At 39.5% G+C, this 20,105-nt stretch overlaps 1 protein-coding gene across 1 annotated transcript in view; it reads left to right on the top strand.

The window, feature by feature from the left end:
* The window catches only part of LOC137677908 (CD99 antigen-like), a 34,034-nt gene extending 14,776 nt beyond the window's left edge, over positions 1–19,258 (top strand). The window contains exons 2-11 of the mRNA XM_068425593.1: positions 5,794–5,829; positions 6,190–6,240; positions 6,714–6,746; positions 8,225–8,266; positions 8,412–8,453; positions 9,807–9,863; positions 11,133–11,174; positions 11,696–11,806; positions 12,587–12,640; positions 14,595–19,258. Coding sequence (XP_068281694.1) covers positions 5,794–5,829; positions 6,190–6,240; positions 6,714–6,746; positions 8,225–8,266; positions 8,412–8,453; positions 9,807–9,863; positions 11,133–11,174; positions 11,696–11,806; positions 12,587–12,640; positions 14,595–14,620 — 494 coding nt within the window. The 3' untranslated portion in view covers positions 14,621–19,258. The remainder of the gene's footprint in view (positions 1–5,793; positions 5,830–6,189; positions 6,241–6,713; positions 6,747–8,224; positions 8,267–8,411; positions 8,454–9,806; positions 9,864–11,132; positions 11,175–11,695; positions 11,807–12,586; positions 12,641–14,594) is intronic.
* Positions 19,259–20,105: the final 847 nt, after the last annotated feature.

The following is a 20,105-nucleotide window of genomic DNA, read 5'->3' as shown; positions in this document are numbered from 1 at the left end:
GTAAGAAAACAACCAGGCTGTGGTATACAACTTGTCACTGGGCAGGTTGTGATTAAGGTGCCAAATACTTGCTTTTATCTTCATCACTTGATTGAAGGGACTCTCAGGAGTTCTTAGACCTTTTGTAACTATTGCGTAGTTCTCTTTCACCCCTTCCCATTTCTGGATGAGCAGCTCAGCATTTGGCAGGGCTGTTGCCATTGTGTTAATTCTGTAGCTTTGTGATTGACTTGGTTCTTCTGTATGCTTTCTGCTGATTTAGAGCTATTCATTCTGTCCTCTTATTCCTACATCAAATCCTCCCCGGAAAACTCAGCTTATGGCTATGTTTAGAGCCCCATTGTATTTTCCTAGTTTCTACCGCTCAACGGGGCAACAAAAGTTGCATGGGAAACTTTTAGACAAGCAGGATTCCCCAAACTGTGCTTCAAAACATGGGTTTTTCTTCTCCCATAAATGGCTTGTTTTAGCACACATGACTACAGTTATTTAAGTAAATAGTTTTGAGTCAAAATGTGACCTTGTAGGCTTTTTTTCTTTGTTTATTTAAAATATTAAGTTGCCATTTTGGGGTGGAAAGAATACTTAGTAATTTAAATATTCAAATAAATCACAGATTAGTCTAAAAACTATTTTCTAGCAGTCAGATCAGAAAAAGATTAGGCCACATAACTGCGTAACTTCTTCTGTACTGTATTTTCAAGATTGGTGCAAATAAAGTAACTTTTCAGGGAAGTAGCTTTTGGATTACTGTAAAAACAAAAATAAATATGATAGTTATTAGGGTAGTCTTATGCATCTTTTTGAAGAGGAAATAAATCTTTTTTTGGTTACAGCGGAGGCTTAGCTGACTTTATTCCCATCAGATAAATGAGTGAACACACCAGATGTGCAGAAAGCAGACACTCCCCAGATGTAAAAAATTATGTTTGTTTTTTGGCTGATTTACAGTAGTTATTTGTGTTTGGGCCATATTTATTTTAGGTAGGAAGGGGCTTCATTCTTCTGAACAGAACTTTATGCAAAGCTTTTTGCTTTCTCTTGCTCTGCAGAGAAGCTAAACTTGAAAAGCAGCATCGATAGGTGGGTGCTTATAGGAGGAACAGGGTTTGAAACCAACTGTGTGGGATTTAATTTCATGAGACTCCAGGCAGGGCTAATTATAAACTGCTGCTTGGCAGTAGGAGTAAACATCCCATCTGCGTTGCCTGACGCAGGGGGATCTTGCTTGCAAACCTCTGCCCTGGCTGAGAGGAGGAGTACAGTTTTAAGTACGTTCCTCCACCTTCAGCAAGTGGTTTTCATGTTCTAGGTTCTCCATTTAAAACTTTAGAAAGGCAGTTTGTACAGAAAGGTGTGGAGAACCAAGTCACCTTTCTCCCAGGCTTTTTGTGATTAAATTGCTCCTCTTGGACATGTTGGAAAATAACTGTCAGAATGTGAGCTGAGCAGCAGATGTCTTTTATAGAATCATAGAATGGTTTGGGTTGGAAGGGACCTTAAAGATCATCTAGTTCCAACCCCCCTGCCACAGGCAGGGACAAATTATTGTAGGTAACTAATGCTGGAGGGGCAAAACCTGGTTTGGAATCAAGCGCTGGTAACCTTAAAAAGCAATTGTAAGGGATGTGATGGCTTTGCTCTGTTATTTAAAGTGTTTCATGAACAAGTTTCGATGTATTGGCCTTCCTGTATTTTCTGTAACTTCTATTATGGTTAGGTGTTGAATATTTCTGCTCCTTCTGTTTTCAGTCCCCCAAGTGGAAGGAGTACAGGACATGGGAGGTTAAAATCCAGTTTCCCTGATGGAAGTTGGAGAAGCTGCTTTTTGCCTGGTTGCCCAAGAGTTTATGCTCTTGTGGCTATTATTATGCTCTTATGGGTCCCTTCCAACTGAAGATATTGTATGATTCTATGATTGTAAGTTAGTTGGCCACTGGCGGAGTGGCAGGTAATGTCCAGCGGTGGAACAGAGACAAGCTGACCGCTGTCACCTGGTCTGTAGGCCTACAACTGGAAGACCAGCGGCAGCATGCAGGCTCTGTGGCACCCAGTGGTGCCCAGGGTGCTGAGGAGGAAGGGAGGGAAGGAAGAGGAGGGCACCAGCATTTTTAGAAAAACAAAATTCAAGCAGTCTGTTGCTCAAGTCAGAAAGTTACGTTTGTGGTGATTCATCACAAGTCTCCTTTCTTGGTGTGTCGCCATACACGTGACTAATGGAAGAACTTTCCAAAGCTCGTGTTGGCTTCTGCAGTGGAATGTAAATATGACTAATACCATAGCAGTAAGTATCTGAGGGTAGTGATGGGTCTTTGCAGAGGACTCCTATTTGTGTAGTTACTTGGCTCTCTTGAATACCCTCTATTTATCACCTTTTCAAAAGCTTATGTTTGCTGTTTTGTATTACCTGCTGGTTTTCCCCCATCTGACACAAACTACGCAGGTCACTGGGGACAGCCTGCTGAAGATCTGTCTCTTGAGATCCTGGTATTTGAGCTATGGGCATGGAAAGAAAATAGTGTACACACTTCTGAAACGTTCTTGAATCTGCTCTGCCCATAGGAGCTAGAAATACCTGCTATATTGTGCTTTATACACAATATAATATCTGCTTTATTTGCAACTATCTTTGCTTAGACTAAGAAAATGCTCATAAGCTCAGTTACTCTGGGTGTTCCTTAAACCTGTAGGGAGTGCAGCATATTCTTCCTGACTTCTTAGATCCTGCTACTACCGTTATTCTAGTTCTCTAGTTTTCTCTCTGTTGTCTGACTGTTTCTTCCCTGGAACCAGCCGAATCCCTGGTTCTGGGTCTCTCTTTTCAGGCTAAGTAATTGAACTTCTAGTTTCATTGGACCCACCCATACTAAAAGCTGAGTGAATACAGTTGTAAAAGCAAGTGCGTTAAAGACGTCTGAAGGTTTCTCATGAACAGTGGAGAAACAACCAGTCTTTGCTGGGAAAGAAGACTGCCAGCACTTCAGAGTGCACATTATTGTAATGAGTTTCATAAGCTAGGTTTTGACATTTTCTACTACCGTTATTGAGATAATGTGTTTGAGGAGCCTGACATCTTGCTACACGCTTGGAAAACAGAATTGTTGTTGCAGAATATTGAACAATTCCAGTCAATATAGAATTTTTTTTCTTTTATTAACTCTCAGATTTGTTTATTGCTCTCTCAAAGCATGTCTTATGTGAGATTGGCAGTCAGCAATCTCATTTTACATTATTTCTTCATGAAGATCATGTGCAGTCCCTTGAAGTAGCAATGTCACTGAATGCACACTCTTTCACACTGGTTTCCGCCTCTTGAGGGAAACCACTGCAGCTGGAACCATTCAGAGTTCTGAGACTTAAGTTTCATGGTGGCAGTGGGAGACTCTTCAAATAGCCTCTTTGCTGCTCCAGGTAAAACTTCCGCTGCACGAAAGCATAATGTTGAGTATATGTGCTTGTTTTTCCCTCTGCCACTCCTTCTAAAAATAAATAGTGCTCTTGAAATACACTCACCAATGTAGCATTCATTGACTTTGTGATATATCTTTAACCTTGAGACAGATGGTGTTAACAGATGGTAGTGGTGTATCCTCTGGTTGCTACTCTTATAGAGTGTTTTGAGGAGCATACATCTTCAACAGTTCCTTCTGCCTGCCTTCTTAGAGTTATAGTAGCAAATATCTGAGCAGGTCCTGTCATAGGCCTTCCTCCTTGGAGGACTGTAGCCTGAAAGATGTATGTACTTCACAAAACAAACAAACCAGAATTCAAGTTTGAGGAACAACTATGCAAATACATGTTTAAATTTCTCTTCAGTGTTTTGAACTTTCTTGCCTGTTAAAATGGAGATTTCTTGGTGCAGTCTAAACAAAGAGGTAACTTCAGAGGTAACTGAGATTTGGGTCTTAGCAACTGCTAATTTTACTGAGGTTTTTAAGCTTGTATTGTAAGATGATGTAGGCTTCATATAACCTGCAAATATTTTGCATTCTGTGAAACAGTTTTTCATGAGTTAAGTATCTAAAAGAGCTTATGGTCACGACCTGGAGTGAAGAACACCATGTAAAATATCTTCTTGCTTTCTATCCAAGATCTCTACCTAATGACTTTATCCAGGAAGTTCTAAATGCACTTTGCTTGTGCACAACAACAAAGCTGTGAATTGCCTCTGTTTCCATGAAAGAGCCTGTCACTGACCAGGCAATGCTACCTCCCCACTTGGCTGTGAGCAAGGTGGTACTCAGTTCAAATGTTACAGTATGGGAATCGCTGCTTAGACTTCAGATAGCAGTTTCTGCTGTAGCAGTTCAGTTGGCCAGACTGAAGACTAGCTTGAAGGATGTTTTCAGGAAACTGCAAGCTTGCCTTTGATGTTTTTATTCCAGTTGTCATTTCTGGCTTCCATATTAAAAAAATAAAAATGTATCTTAGTCTCATCTCTTCTCTGGGAAAAAAAAAATACATTATTAGTGCAGTTATCTGAAAAGGAAAAGAGATTTCAGTTTTGGCCTCAGTTGAGATGAAAGATGTCACCAAGTATGTCAGCATGTGGCATTCCTGGTACTAGATTTGTGAGTTGTCCGTGTCTTAACTTGGCTTGTCATGTAAGCAGAAGGAACATTATGCTTGTGGTTTGACTTTTGATGTTTGTTTATTATTCCTCTCTTCAGACTTTGCAGTAGCCAGTTCTGATTCCTCTTCTGTAGCTGCATTCTTAGAGGAAAAGCCAGACACATCAGTGCTTTATTCATGTGTCTTCTGAATGAAGGTAGCTCTGGCTGGAATTAAGTTCTGCTCTGGCTGGCTTGATACTCAGTAGGTGGAAAAAGTCTTCCAGCTTCTTTGGGGCTGGAGCAGTACATATGGATATCTTTTTCTTGAATAGCTGGTATCTACTTTCGTGCCTTTTTCTTTTTCCATGCTTCAGTGAAAGTAGGAATGATGAACTATCAGAAATATCCCAAGCAGTTGTTGTAGCTGTCTGTTTATCTTACAAGCCTCTGCTGCTGAGATCACACTACTATATTCATGCTGTGAATCTAGTTTGTATCATGAATATATTTATTGAGTTAGTGTGTTAGCAGTTGGCTGGGTAAGCAGCAGTAGCTCTAGCAACTGACCTAATACCACCTGGAGTTGAGAGCCCATAGTGGTAACAACTGCATTTAGCAGTCTTTTAGGAAGTTGAAGAGACTGCTTAAGATCATCTGTGCTAATAACTTAACCACCTTCATACTGTTAACCTTTGTTAGGGAAAAGATAAGTCCTATAAACCCATGAAAATTAATTTTTAATGCCAAGGTATTAAATCCATTACCCAATCAGATAACTTTCATACCAGCCTTTGTGCTCCAAAGCTCTTCTTCACACGTGAATCCTGTAAATTCTTGTGAATTGGAGCTGTGCACCTACTCGGTTTGTGGTTCAGGGGAAAGAAGGCTGGGAAATAATATGCTGTGGATGGCACTAAGCCTGCAATAGCAGTGGCAACAATAAAGGATTAAGTGCATTATATTGACTGTAGGAATATATATTCTGGCCCTCTAGACCTTTCTATAGAGTCAATTCTTAGTGTTGTTCCTTTTTTTTTTCACAAAGAGATGTGTGGATGGTGGTCTGGAGAAATAGAGAAGAATGTCTGTCTTCAGCCCTGACTCAAGATATTCTTGTAGTCTGACGCAGGAAGCAGAACATGTACCTCAAGATAGATCAAAGACATGTTTATGACTGTAATAAGTGTTGGTTTTGAGTAAGAAAAAACAGTGTTCTTACTGTTGCTTTCATCTTCTACAGGCGATTTTGATGACTTCAGCTTACACGATGCATTGGGTAATTATTACACTCTTGCAAATTTTGGGAGGTAGGTGGGAAAATAGTGCCTGCTCTTTTGACTTGTTTGTTTCTGAGTATCACTGCATGACCAAGCATGACACCTTCTTCACATATGGTTTGTTTGAACCTCAGTGGAACAATTCAGCTATGGGTATGTCAAAATGTTGACCACATAGTACTGAAATTTGTCTTTGGGAATACTCGGGGATTCCTCTTAAGGGGAACATGTCTTGCTGTATAGACTTGATCTTGTGCTTTTCATTGTATAGACACAGGCTTACATTTGTCCTTCATGTATCTTCTGCACAGTGTATTAAATAGTATTTAAACTTTTTTTTTTCTAACCATCCCTAACAGAAACTACAACGAAGCCTCTTCCACCTGGGAAGCCGCCATCATCAGATTTAGGTGAGATCTGATTGACTTGTAATGCCTTTTACTGTGAAGTCAAGTGTAGTTGTACATACTAATTTGAGAGCCTGAATTTTTCAATTTAGTGGCACACAGAGTTGTGATATTTCTATGCAAGAAAGCAATTTTCTAATAGCAAAAGGATTTCTGTATTTTGGAGTATTCTGCTAGTGCTTTCACAGATTTACTTTGTGATTTTTTTGTGAGAATCCCTTCTGTTGGCTTTCAGTCTGCATGTTTTGAGCTTGCTCGCCTTGAGCTGCCTCTTGGCATGTACCGTGATCACCAAAAGCAGCATGTAGTTTGGCAGATAATTCTTGGTAACTGTGGTGCTCCTCCATGGGCCAGTGTTGAACCAACATGCCATTATATTCTTGGCGAAAGCATTGTGAGGTGCATTTTGTGTGAAAATAGTCTACAACTAGTTCAGTTTTTGCATTACATTTAAAACTTCCCTTCTTTCTTTGTAGATGATTTCAGCTTGGAACATGCTCTTCAGCCTGGTAAGTATGTTTTCCTGGATACTGCTCAGTGGTACTTGGTGCAATGTCTATCCATCTTTTATTACCTATTTAGGTAATAAGGGCACAGAGCAGATTAAGGTAACAGACTGCAGATAAAAATAATTGCAGTCTAGTTATGTTTATTTACCTTCATTTTTAAGGGTCTGGATCACAAAAACTGTATGTATTTCACTCATTTCTTAGCCAAGTCCTACTTGTTTCATTGCTGTGTCTTCACTAGATGGCACTAATTCCATAAACTATTACTTATGGAAGCAGTTTTTAAATCTGAAGTAATCTCTTCCTTTCCAGGAAGTAATTTTAGTAGCACAAGGAGACATTAATCTGCTTGAAATAATATGAGGGAAGGTACTCTTTCTAATGCACTTCAGCCTGCAGTGTGGGCAGCAGTAGAAATTCCAGTATTGTTTTCACTCGGCCAGTAAAAGGTGCATCCAGTTAGGCAGATAACGCACAGTAGCTTTTCGAGTACCGTCACTAGACCTGTTGAATTATAGACATCTTTCCTAACACAGGACATGCTGTTGTAGGACAGTAGCACTGCTTGCTGCTGTGTTTGATTTAGCCCTTTGAAGTTTTGTCTCTCTTAAACCACTCTGTTTCCAACTGCTGACATTTTTGAAATCAGAGTTGGCTAACTGAGAAACAGTAGGCTGAATGAATCAGATGGTTCAGGTAAGTGGAGAGAGGATCCTTTATAGGATGACAAGCCTAAGTTGGGGTCTTAGAACTGTGCTCTGGAGGTGCCTGCCTCTTTACTTTGAGTATACAGAGAGCCTAAGGAGACCTGATCTGACTTGTGCTAGAGCTGGGAGGAGGTAAGACCATGCAACATCAAGGAGAAGTAGCATACAGAAGAAATGGGCCGCTGGATTAGTTCAGCTCTTGGTGAAAACATAGTTTTAGAAAACCGCTGCTGGTGTGTTAATTTGATGTGGGCAACAAAGACTGTGACCAAACAGTACAGACATAATTACTAAGATCTCTTACTCTCCTGTTTTGTGGCAAGCTAAATGAAGTGTCATTGTGGGGACCATGTTGTATCTTGTCTTTTTCTTTTTTTTTATTTAAGTGAGGTGTCAACCTTTATTATTGGTTAAAAACAGGTAGTTTTAAGAGAGGGAACAGCCAAGTAATCTGTACCTGGTAGAAAAATTTAAAGTTGTTCAATGTTTGAAATCAGATGTGCAAACTAACATGCTCCATAACACTTAGTGAGTTCTTCTATATACGTTCAGTTATAGCAAGGGTCTGGCATACAGGCTAATGTAGCAGAAACATTGTTAACTGCCTTAAGGTACAGTGTTTAACCTAAAATAACCAAACAAATACAGCATTAGCTAATGAAAGGAAAGGAGAATGACATGGGAAAGATAGTCTTTCAAGGTCACTATATGCTCTGCTTTTAGTCTCTTCACACTAGTAACTTTGGTCACTTTATTCTTATTTGTTTACAGATGACCCCAAGCCAGGTCCGCCTGCAAATCCCAGAGACACTGGTAAGCCTGGCCGAACACGAATTTCTGAACAGTAGAAAAGTATTGGTTAATCTTCCCCAGCCCCTTTCAAAGTTACTGTATTGTAGTCTGCTTTTCATCTCTTAACATTTTTCTTCTTTTTCCTAAATCTCTCTTTTGTGTGTAGATAACCCCAAGCAAGGTCCACCTGCACCTCCTAAAGACAGTGGTAAGGCTCCTAGTTAAACTTATAATAATTACACCTTGCTAATTGGCTGCTACGTGTGTCAGATGTTGCAGTGGATGAACACTGAGGATTGAGGAAAAACTGTCTTGCAAATAAGCTTTGCAGCATTCTTGAAATTCCATAACAAACCTATTGAGTCACTTCCACTTAAAAGTGGGATAGTGTGGGGAGGAGAAAGGATGGGACAGAGTGTATGTGCTTAGGGCAATGCTGTTCTTGGCTGCCTGTAGTGGAGCACCTGTGTAGTGGGATTGAGTCCTTTTATCTTTACAAACTGAATCCCTGCTAGCTGTGCTAAAAAGTCAGTAGGAACTACCTGTGAACTGTATTCTTAAAGCATCTAAATTAAAGGTAAAGCTCAAAGTTAAAGGGTTTTTTTTTTTTAGTTTTTCTTTTAAAGGCCCAAGTTAAGAAATACAATTCTTTTGTGTTTGAAAAGTAGGCTTAAAATACATGTCCTTCCCTGCCTGTTGTGCTTTAGAGGTCTTCTGTCTTTGCCTAACTCAGAACAAAACAGATTCAGATGGGTGCAGCTGTGATGATGCCATTATCCAGGAATATGGTGGTAAAGAGTCCTTACCTGAAATGCAAGCCCTGGTTCTTGTTCCTTCTCCTACCTGATTTGCAGCAGATATTTGAATTCAGATCTTGCATGCCTCAGTACAGTGCTTTTGCCACCCACTAAAACATCCTCTGATGCAATGCTTTTAGTTTTCCTGCTTGAAACAGATTTGCTTTGCATAAACTAAAGATTCATTTGGCAGCAGAGGAAAGGAGAACTCAGGCCCCATGAGGTAGAGTCCAGTGGAAATGGAGAGGGACTGGTTCAATGTCCTGCCAATAAATCAGAGGAGGGAATTACATTTGGATCTTCCCATTGTCAGGCAAATACTGCAGCGACTGAACTGTGGCATGTTGAATTCTTCCCCCTGCCTACTGTGTTGTACAGGTTCAAACGATTGGTTGTGATTTAGAAACCCAGCTCTGAAGAAACATTCACAGCTGCAGCCTTGAAAAGAAATGGCTCTATCCTGTCCATGTCCTTTTTCTGCTTTAACAGGATAGTGAGACTTGGGCTGTTCCACTTAAGTAGCTTATGGGGCTTCCTGCTTGCTTAGCCTATGACTTGTGCAGTACTACCTGCTCTTGGACACTGACTTCTCTCAGTTTTGAGGGCTTTTGAAACTGAAAATGTTGTGACTATGACTCTGAGCCTAAAACCACCACAAACTCAGCTGAACAATCTAGAGAAAACTTCCATGTCATTATGTGCCTTGAGGTGTCTTTTCACTGAACCTAAAACATGTAAGATAATATTATTTTTATTTTTTATAGGCAACCTTGACGATTCAGATCTATATGATGGCAATTTACCAAAAGGAGGAGGGGATGGTAAGTGGCAGCAATGGTAAGGTTGTGCTTCCTATTGATCCTGTGGCTACCTGAACTTTTGATAAAAGCTTGCTCACAAGCTGGTTAACATGGTCTAACTTGTAACACATTTGGTTCTGGTATCTGAAACTTAAGAGCATACCTTCCAGTTCAAAAGGAACCTTCAATGATTTTCACTGTTCTGCTAAGAAAGATGGGTTTTAAAACTGAGATGTGAATGTGGTACTTATTTCAAAATCCACCATGAATATAGTTCTTAGAGGCATCCAGGTGTTATTTTCAGATCTTCCGTGACATACTCTCACTTTATTTTAGTTCTTGTGGTTAGGAAGCCCAAGGGTGGGCCAGAAAAGGGTCCACCTTGTGTTCTCAAAGATTTCATCTGTCCCACAGGATGAATTGATCCTTAGACTTCCAAGTGATGTACGTTATATCTACTCTGAGCAGCATAAAAACCAAACTTGTTTTGAATAATCTGCCATGTCTAATTTTTACGGCGCAGCCCAGTACAGAGGTGGTCATTGGGACCAAGCTGCAGTAATGCTCATCATTAGGATGGGGTTAATCATCCCTGTGTGCATTACTGCAACTTTACTATTTCCAGGTCAGAGTTAGGTTAAGTATCTTGATATGGAGACATGCTGCTGGCTGGTTACTGACTTCTTCAGAGAGTTGTCCCAGACAGAGGTTACTGATGATAACTTTTTGGGAAGCTTTCACTTTCCAAGGTTCCTTTGGGGCAGTAACTTGAAAATTGGCAGGGGCAAGAAGCATCTGTTGAGACTTGTGTGGTGTTTTCATCTGCACAGGTTCCTGCTTCAGTGGTGCAAGTTGCATAGTGCCAAATAAGGATAGTATTTACAGAACTTCAGTCTTGTTTGCTAAGAGAATTGCAAAAATACTTCGTAAATGAGGCTGGGATTTTAGGAAAAGATAGTTGGTTCCATGGAAGTACAGTTGAATGCTACCCTGAAATTGTATGCTGTTCCTCTCCTCTGAGAATTCTGTAGTGGTGGCCAAGTTGATTAAACCAGATTTCACAGGCGTGCTGGCGCTCATTTTGTAGAAGTGCTGAGCACCCAAGGCTGAAGTTGGCATTGCCACGACCTGTGCTTTGAAAATAGAAAATTTGAGTGCCAGAGAGCATAGCACTGTATGGATATATAGATGGCTTGTAATTTTGCATGATTAATTGACAAAAAGGTTGTCAATTATGATATGACTGTTCTTTAGACATGTAAAATCTAAACGTTTTGTTCATTTTTACAGAACGAAAGGGCCCGAGTCCAAATAGTGGTGAAGAAGCTGAAGGTAAATGCATAAATTTATGTGTATGATGGTGTCTGCATGTCTGAAGCTTGTTTTCTGTTTTTTTCTGTATTGCTAATATTCTGCTAGAATGGTCACTGCTGGTAGTGGGTTTCAGCTTAAAAACTTTTGTGGAATCTAGAATCCTTACTTTTAAGGTCTGCTTTCATAATTCTTTAAAATGTCTATGATGCAAATGATTCAAAAGCGTTAAGGTCTTAGAGAAGCTGGTGCAGTGATCGCATGCATACAACCTAGATTTGGCTATGAAAGGGTAGCTTTTTTTAAATAATGGAACTTACAATAGGCAAGATTAGGTTGTTTAACAATAGGCACTGCTAAGAAATTAATTGTTATAAAATTAGAAGATTCACTTTTCGTTATTCACAAGGAAAGAGTTCTACTACAGTTTCATGTAATAATGTGTATTGTTTTTTGGAAGTGTTCACAGGGTTTACTTTGAGACAATACAAGTTTGACATCACTTTCAATTCTGAAAAATGTGTACAAACCTCTTTTTTCAGCTTCTCAAGGAGCAATAGCTGGAATTGTAAGTGCTGTGGTTGCTACTGTAATTGGAGCAGTATCTAGTTTCATTGCTTACCAGAAGAAGAAACTCTGTTTCAAACAAAGTGGTAAGAATTCTAAATTAGTTTTGTTTTTTACTGTCTAGAGAGATGCATTTTTGTATTTATATGGGGGCTGGAAATTGTTCTTATGTATAAGGTAGTTTTAATAGCACAGTGAATTTGTGTTCACAGCAAGTAATCTCTCTTACTAGTCATCTAGACAGGATGTTTGAAGAATGTCTCGCCCAAAATTGAGACTTTCAGAAGCAGACAGATTTAAGGCTTTGCATTTCTTTAAGGAAAATTGAGTGGAAGTTGGGGATTAGAGACGATTTTCATGCTGGAAAATACCTTGTCATTTCTAATTTTGTAAATCTCGCCTTTGTGTCTTCACAAGATGCTTGCCTACATATGAGGTTTCTGACAACTACCTGGATGTTCATCCCCAAATTGATTCTTTCTTCTGCAGTCATCTATTGATTGCTCTCTACTTCCTTTCCACCTAAATAAGATATAACATGGATCAGAGAACTTGGGGAGTACTGTGGGTGATATGTGGGGCAGAGCTTTGTTTTTGTCCTTTCTAGTCCTTCTAGCTCATTGGTGAAGGGGGATGATAAAGCAGCAATCCAGCCAGGCACTGCTGTTTTGTAATTTCGGAAGTTTGGAAACTGAGTGACATCTACCATGCATGTTAAAATTAACATGCAGGCAACACAAGGGAAACTCAACTACTATCAGTAGCCCAGTTTCTTTAGTGCTGTTTCCTCTCTCAGATCATCTCTATTAATCAACAACTTTGAAGATAAAAGAATTTGAATGCTAAACGTCTTTGTTTCCTAGCAGATGAAGAGAATGTGAATATGGACAGCCATCGAGGAGCGCAATCTGAGCCACCTGGTAAGAGAAGAATCTAGATGGAAGATCAACTTTTTGGTGGGGATTCTGTTAAATGCACTTTATTGACATCTAATATAGTGGAGAAAATTACTCGCACAGTTTTGTTTTGTTTCAAGAAAAAATGTTTGTAACTACCATGACAACTAACTTAGGACTGAATCAAGATTTCCGTTCTGATAATACGGCCACTCTTCTCTATTTTTTTTTTATTCGTTGAAAAGATTGGTTTATTGCCTTGAGGAGTCCTTGAAATACAGGAGCTTGGAGAAAGTAAATTTTCTCTGCAAAAGTATTATTAAAGACAATTATGAAACACAAGCCTGCTCCTTTAGTGTGATACATAACTGCAATTAGCTGACAGGTGTTTTATTAGTGTATGTTGTGTCTGATTGGAATCTGATACTTTTTTGGATTGTAAACCCATATAGAACTCTGCAAGAGTGCACATCAAAAAATGTTAACAGTGTTTGGGCAGAGATGAAACTACACTGGAGGCAAGGAAGACTGAACTTACTAGCATGTTGTTGTAACTAAAACATCTCTGTTTTGAACAGAGATTCTTGTATGAAAGAATTATCAAATAACAAATCTTTCTGCAGTGGTGACAGCTGCGGAAGGATCTCTTAAAGCAACAAAACCCTAACAACCTCACCCTTCCAGGTATGGTTGTCTAGGTACTCGGCTGATGGAACCGGTGATCATTTCCAGGAAAGCCATAGATAGATCTGGAGGAAACAGTATAGGTGGAAACTTGGCCTTCTAGCCCTTGTGACTGGTCAACAAAGGAAGAGGCAGTACACCCTCATGGTGAAGTTTGTTGAGTGTCAGCAGTATAAATTTGCATGTACTCTTCTGTGAACTTAATCTAAAACCTGCAGAACTAGTTCTTTTTTTTTTATATAATTTAACAAAAAAAATTTTATACCTTATTTCTTTCAGGTATTTCATCTGTTTACTAAAAACTTCCATCTGGCTCTTTCAAAACATTTTTCCTTTAAGCTGTTAAATATATAAAACTCTCAAGGAGAAAACATTTTCTTGTGACTGGCTGTTGAAGTCAGGACTGGAGACAGGCAGGTATCCTCAATTCAGCTATGCATTAGTGAAGCAAGCAGTATTGTTCAAAGACCTCTACCAAAGGCAGTTAACATATGCATTGGAGTCAGGATATGCTAAAATTTTGGCCAAGATTCACCAGAACTCAGATGTGAAATGCATCAGATGATGCATACTTTATTTTAACCGACAAAGTCAAACCTGAGATGTTATCATAAATGATTACTCCTGCCTGCACATTGGTGTCATGTTAAAACCCACATTTCATACCTCTGTTATATTTTGCAGGCAATCATGAGCATGTTTTGAGGCAAGAAACGGGACAACCATGGTCAGCATGGTGCTAGTCCTGATCTAAGTTCTGGGCGTCAGCAGACATTAGCTCTGCTTTTGAAATATAGTGTTGATGTACCTACATGGCTTCTAGTTAGAAGCAGTCTTGCATTAAGCCAGGTCAGATGGCATGGCAGAACAGGTTTGTGTTTTTAAAATTTTATGTAGCCTTATCTTTGACTTCCTGAAAATGTAGATAACCTAGGCTAGCACTTTCTTTCAGTAACCCACTTTTTCCATCAGCTACGCAGACTGTACTCCTTTTCATTTTTGCATTCACAAAACTGCAAGTCTGAAACTGCATGTTGGGTTATACTGCAAGTGTAGATAGCTTCATGGATCTAGTAGGATGTGGTTATTTGAGTGGAAATCCGGGATGTAATATCCGTTGGTGTGCAGGGTGCTGGCTACATAGAATCAAGCCTCTGCATACCTGAATTTATCCCACAGTTTCAAGTGCCTACTGAAAAAGTCTGTTGCCCACATATACTGGTACGTAGTAATACATAACTTAAAATGTATACTAACGTGGTGTACTAATCTTGAGTTATTTTTCGCTTTTCAGTTCAACGCACACTTCTGGAGAACTAAATTAAAGAAAAAGTGATGAAGAACAGACCATTGAAACTGGATAGAGAGCCTGCATTCTGCCTGAAAAAAAAAAAAAAAAGCAAAAAAAGCATAATAAAAAAGCAGAGTCTGAAGTTGCACGAGAAAGAAGTTCTTGTTTGAAACACCTCTGCAAGTGTGACTTAGACCCGAGTACTCCTGTATGGTTAGCCCTGTGAAGCGTTGTTGCGCACCAATATATGGCCTTAATGACAGGAGTGTAGAAGTATGTTGTGCCTTTACATTCTTTCCTGTACTCCTGTGACAAATGGGTGTGTCTCAAGTGCATTCAGTATGTTTAACTTTTCCTTACCTCTCCAAAAACAATAAGCAATTAATGTTTTGTTACACCATTGCTTTCAGGCAGTGCAAACATTTTTTTAATACCCTGTATGCAGTGAGTGTACCAACCAAACAACTTGGTGTATGGTGTGGGCACATGAAAGCAAATGGCTCACTGTGCGTGGGTAATGGATCTGGGTGTGGGTGCTGCTGATACAATCTGCGTAGCTGCCTGGATCAGCCACCAGGGAAGAGATACTTGTTCTTGAGCATCCAAGGGACAAAAATTCAGTTTTGTTTTTGCATTTTTTCGTTGCATCTGTCTGGTACAGATTCAGAACACCTAAACTAGTGCACACAGACCCTTCCTCCTTTCTGGCTCTTCTTGCTTAGCAAGTACTGAGCTGGTCAGATGTGGAAAAGCCTGATTTGCAAATCAGAACTATAATTGGGTTTTGTACATCCGGTGAGATTGATGTTTGGCAGTTGTCTGAACAGTTGTGGATGATGTATTGGGGAGTGGGGATTAACATCTTCAAACTTCCATAGCCAAAAACTTAGCAGAAAATAATGTGATGCTTTGAATTCGGAAGGCTTATCATATGCACTTAACAGACATAAACAGTAGTACAATTCAAAAGTACATAATAGTAAGACTGACCAGAACAACCCAGCCTCACTCCAGAAGCTTCCATTGAACAGTATAAATAGCATATGTGTGAAGAATGCTTTTGGACTTGTGAAGGATTGCCATCGGGATGAGAACCTATGATTCCATCCTCAACTGAAAGCACTTGTGAGCTTTGCTGTGGCTCTTGAAAGCCACAGGAAAGTTTCAAGGATCTGTGGAAACATGGAAAACTATGCAACTCATAACAGTTAAAGAACTAAGTCTGGAATAATAACTAGTTCTGTCTGGAAGGAATAGTCTGACCAGTTCTGTTGGCTTTCATTTTAATTGTTTCCAATTTTCATGCAATTTTACAGTATGTGTCCTACTAACGCACTCCAGCCACCTGGCAGAGTTCTACAGAAAGATGACATTTCATGCAACATCTTAGAAATCATTATGAATTTGGATATTAAACATGTAAATATATCTGTGCATTCAAATATGAATGTATGTCAAGGATAATTCATTTAAGAATTTCTTGTACATGTTTCTTAGCTTGCAACAAAGCTTTAGATATATTCTAGTATTTTGTTACAGAATTAATTTGTAAACCTGTTTTTGCCCCACATCTGCTTTTAGTATAAAAGTGCTAAAACCTTTAAGTGTGTTTGAGGGTGGAAAAATGATTTTTATATGAACGTTTGATCTATGTAAATACAAAGAAATGAAATGTACTGCTTACCTGCATGAATAAACAGGTGTCTCTCATCAATGCCAAATGTAGAGAAAACAGAAATAAGCCAGTGTTTGCTAGGGATAGAATGGCAGGGGAAGCTCAAACTAGCTTTTAGCTAACCAGACTCTTGAATCCTTCTTCAGCTTTTGCAAGCCTAAAAAATACTTATTAAAACCTCCTATCAATATTGTGATTTTTCTAAAAATAAATTTAAAAAAAAGAAAATGTTTATGTATTTTCCTTCTTCGTAGCTGTAGAAATACAAAAACTTTGGTGCTCTACCAGAGAAGCAGTCTTCAAAGGGAGTTTGTCTTCCTGCTCTATCGGCAATTCAGGCCTATTTCTTACAGGCATTTTAATCATTTTAGAAGGAAGTTGGCCAGTAGCAACAAAGCTGTGAGCTGCTTTCACAGGGTGCTTACCAGTGCGAAGTGCAGAGAAAACACCTATGTCTGCGAAGGACAGGCATGGCTTTTGAAGAACAGCTGGATTTGGTAACAGAGCATCTACTGAAAATATGCACAGCGAAAGAAGGCTTAGTATGGGCAAACTTAACTGTGTTTGTGTTCAGAAGGAAGAAAGACGGGCTGCTGCCACCTAGGAAGAAAAGGTTAAAGAGAAGGCTTGAAATTTCAAGCTGTTCTTTTGTGGTGAGCAAGAAACCGCCAGTTTATTGGTTTCTGTCACTTATCTGTGGATAAAATGTAGCAGTTTGCTTATATTTCAGTTCTCAAGGTATTCATTGCTACCTTGCTATTTGCCTCGCTACCCATTGAGACCTTGATCTTGTGCCTTCCTATCTCAACTGCTCTTGCATTGCGTAACTAAATACCCTAATTCATTAGTTCTCACATTCATTAGATCAAGAAACATGGTTACTTAACCATTATTCATCACCTACTGAAGTATTTTTGTGGTCATATCCCACGGATCAGCTGCTCCCTATTGTCTTACGGGCTGTCAGTGACTTTCAGATCTCAATTTGGGAATTAACGTTCTAGTTTCCATACAGGTTTCAATCAAGACTGTGCAGTGGGATGAAAAATTACTGTCCTTCCCAGTCCCAGACTGCAAGTTCACTCCTGGTGAGGTACCTTCACCATTAAACTGAGTTTAAATGGATGGCAGTGAAGAGCTGTTACTGTGACACACCCTCCTCAGTTCTGTTTTTTTCGCTAGTCTGCCTCCTTTGAGAAGGAGGAGTTGCCTTCAGTGACAGGGAAAAAAGCAAAGCAGGATCTTCCTGTAGAATATCGTGTCACTTTAGCTTCTACAAGGGAGCTGCGGTGGCAGTTTGGTTCATCCTAACTATCAGTGAAAAGGACTGCTTGAAAAATATTTTGATGGTTTTCAAATGCCCATTTCAAATACTTATCTAGACTTATCCAAACGAATTCATGGGGCTGTGGAAATGAAAGGAGGCGATTCTTCAGCATAAAATTTGGCAGCTTTTTACTGTGGCTCCTATTCATGCTCATTTCAATATCTGTGCCAAATTTTGAATGCTAAGGAAAACTCTTTTTAGTGCACTCAGCTTTCAGTGTACCTTGGGCTGAATTATGCTCCTAATTGTGCATTTCGGTATTTTTCTCACCAATTATTTTAGGCCACTGTCTAAACTGTACTATTCTCTGTGTTTTCCACTTGACAAGATTATGAAACAAACCTTAACCTTTTCATAAACTGAAAAGATTATTTTCTTTTTGTTCTTTTCTGTTACACAGATATAGAAGACACATTTGAAAGAAAAGAAGTGATTAGGAATAGGAAAAGGACTTGAATGGAGCAAAAATTTAGAGTACTTTAAGAATGAGAAAGATAGATAAAATACTAAAATTCATGTTCCTCCATCTGCTTGTGAAAAACCATTGAAGTTTTAGCCAGTGTGTAGTAATTGTATTCTTCCATTGCCAAGAAATTGTATCACTGATTCACTTGTGTATTTGGCTTACATTTAAATTAATGTCTAATATTACCAGATGTTTCAATATTTTAATTAAAATACTTCCTTTTTTATGACAAAAGATGAATACTTTAGGATATTAGTGGCTGTCCCCAGTAGTTCTAGTGTATAATTTGGTTCTTTCATCTCCGATAGACTCATACAGCAGGTCACCCATGCCAGAGAGAGCAATGTCTAACCTCTGCCCATAGGAAGGATGGGGCTGCACCTGCGGTCAGTTGTGACTGTTCTCCCCTTTTAGCTTGTCTCATCTAAGAGAGGCCTGATGGGCTAAATGTACATGGTTTAGAGAACAGACAGACACACCGGCTCCGTTTCTCCACCCGTTTGCTATTTCTTAAATATATGCTTTTTTCTTGAAAGAACAAGTTAAAAAAAAAAATTAGGCAAGTCATTCACCTTGTCAGGTGAATATTAGGCAGAACTCTGTTTTCCCTTTAAATAGAAAAAGATGAGTCAATGATTTCTCAAAGTGATAAAACTGCAATGTATGGTCAGGCCTTATATTTGGTTTTAGTATATAACATTGTTTGCTTGATATCTCAGACAATCACTTGCATGTCTTCGACAGAGGGAGCTGAGATTAAGAAGTTCCTGCAATGTGCCAAGAACAGAAGTGGGATGAGTATTTGAGACATCCCGACTCAAACGCTAGGCCCACTTCTTCAGTTTGCCCTTCCTGTGCATTCTTCATATTGTTGTATTTAGCTAGACAGAGCAGTAGCTGGCTTCAGAGGAACTAGACAGGGGTGCATTGTCTTCAAACTTAGTTTTAAGAATCTTGGATATCCAAGTGAACTAGTATCAGTAGACGGGCGAGATTTTCAGAAGACTTCGCTTGCGGGAACAACTGTTTTGAAGTAAAGCTACTGAGTGTTTGTGAGCTGCTTGGACTTGCCTGGGACTAGTACATAGCCTTGCTAACTTTCCTGTTCCCTTTAGGCAAACACGTCACTGATACGAAGATTAGCACATGTGTGCCTGCTTTTGTTATTCTGGAAAAAAATAAACAGTGGATTTACGGGATTGCTGGTGTCATGGTATAATTCTTCTTTTCACTGGCTGAGAAAGTCACCTGTTAAACCTAAAGGTCCTTAACTCTTCTGAGATTGAGCAATTGGCCCTGACAAGGAGAGTGATGATACATAAATTGATCTTCAGAACTCCTATTACTAGCTTTAAAATAGTTAAGCTGTGCGATACGATAAGCCAGGCCTTTAGAAACCATTCTACTGGTTCAAATTTGGGGAGGAAGGGAAGGGAAGCTGACCTACCTGAACATCAAGCTTCATGAAGATCCAATATCACCGGGTTTTATCAGTCCAGTTTATGTTTTTGCATCAGTTTTCTTGTAGTTACCATAAAAGCATGAATTCAGTGCACACACTGTATCCTATGTTCTAGGTAACTCAATAGAAATGCACTTGGGGCCAGCCTGTGCCCCACATCAGATGGGATCACCCAGCAACACCACGAGCGTACAGATGGGCTGTTCATGCTAGCAGAGTATTTGCTGCCCTAGTCAAAACGGTGCTGACAAGAGCACCTGCAGCTTACACCCCAGCAAAAGGGAGGACACCCGCCAGTCTCCTTGCTGGTGCTGGGCGCCAGTGTGATGGTGGCAGTCCACTTCAACAGAGAAGGGCGCTGGCACACGTGTTTGCTAGAGAGAGGCTATGACAAAACCAGACTTAAATCACATCAGTGATTTTAAAGCATGTTCATGTATGGATGGATGCATGATTTTTGTCCATTTCCCAAAGCTTTGTGTTCTCATGCTCGGCACTAACTGAGATCTCTCTCCATGTAGGACATGCATGGATATTTATATGTAAAAATATATCTAGATCAATGGTCATTGTCATTGTCATCA

This window comes from Nyctibius grandis, chromosome 2 (assembly GCF_013368605.1).
Source record: "Nyctibius grandis isolate bNycGra1 chromosome 2, bNycGra1.pri, whole genome shotgun sequence".
Taxonomy (NCBI): domain Eukaryota; kingdom Metazoa; phylum Chordata; class Aves; order Nyctibiiformes; family Nyctibiidae; genus Nyctibius; species Nyctibius grandis.
This window is presented reverse-complemented; position numbering and strand designations above follow the sequence as displayed.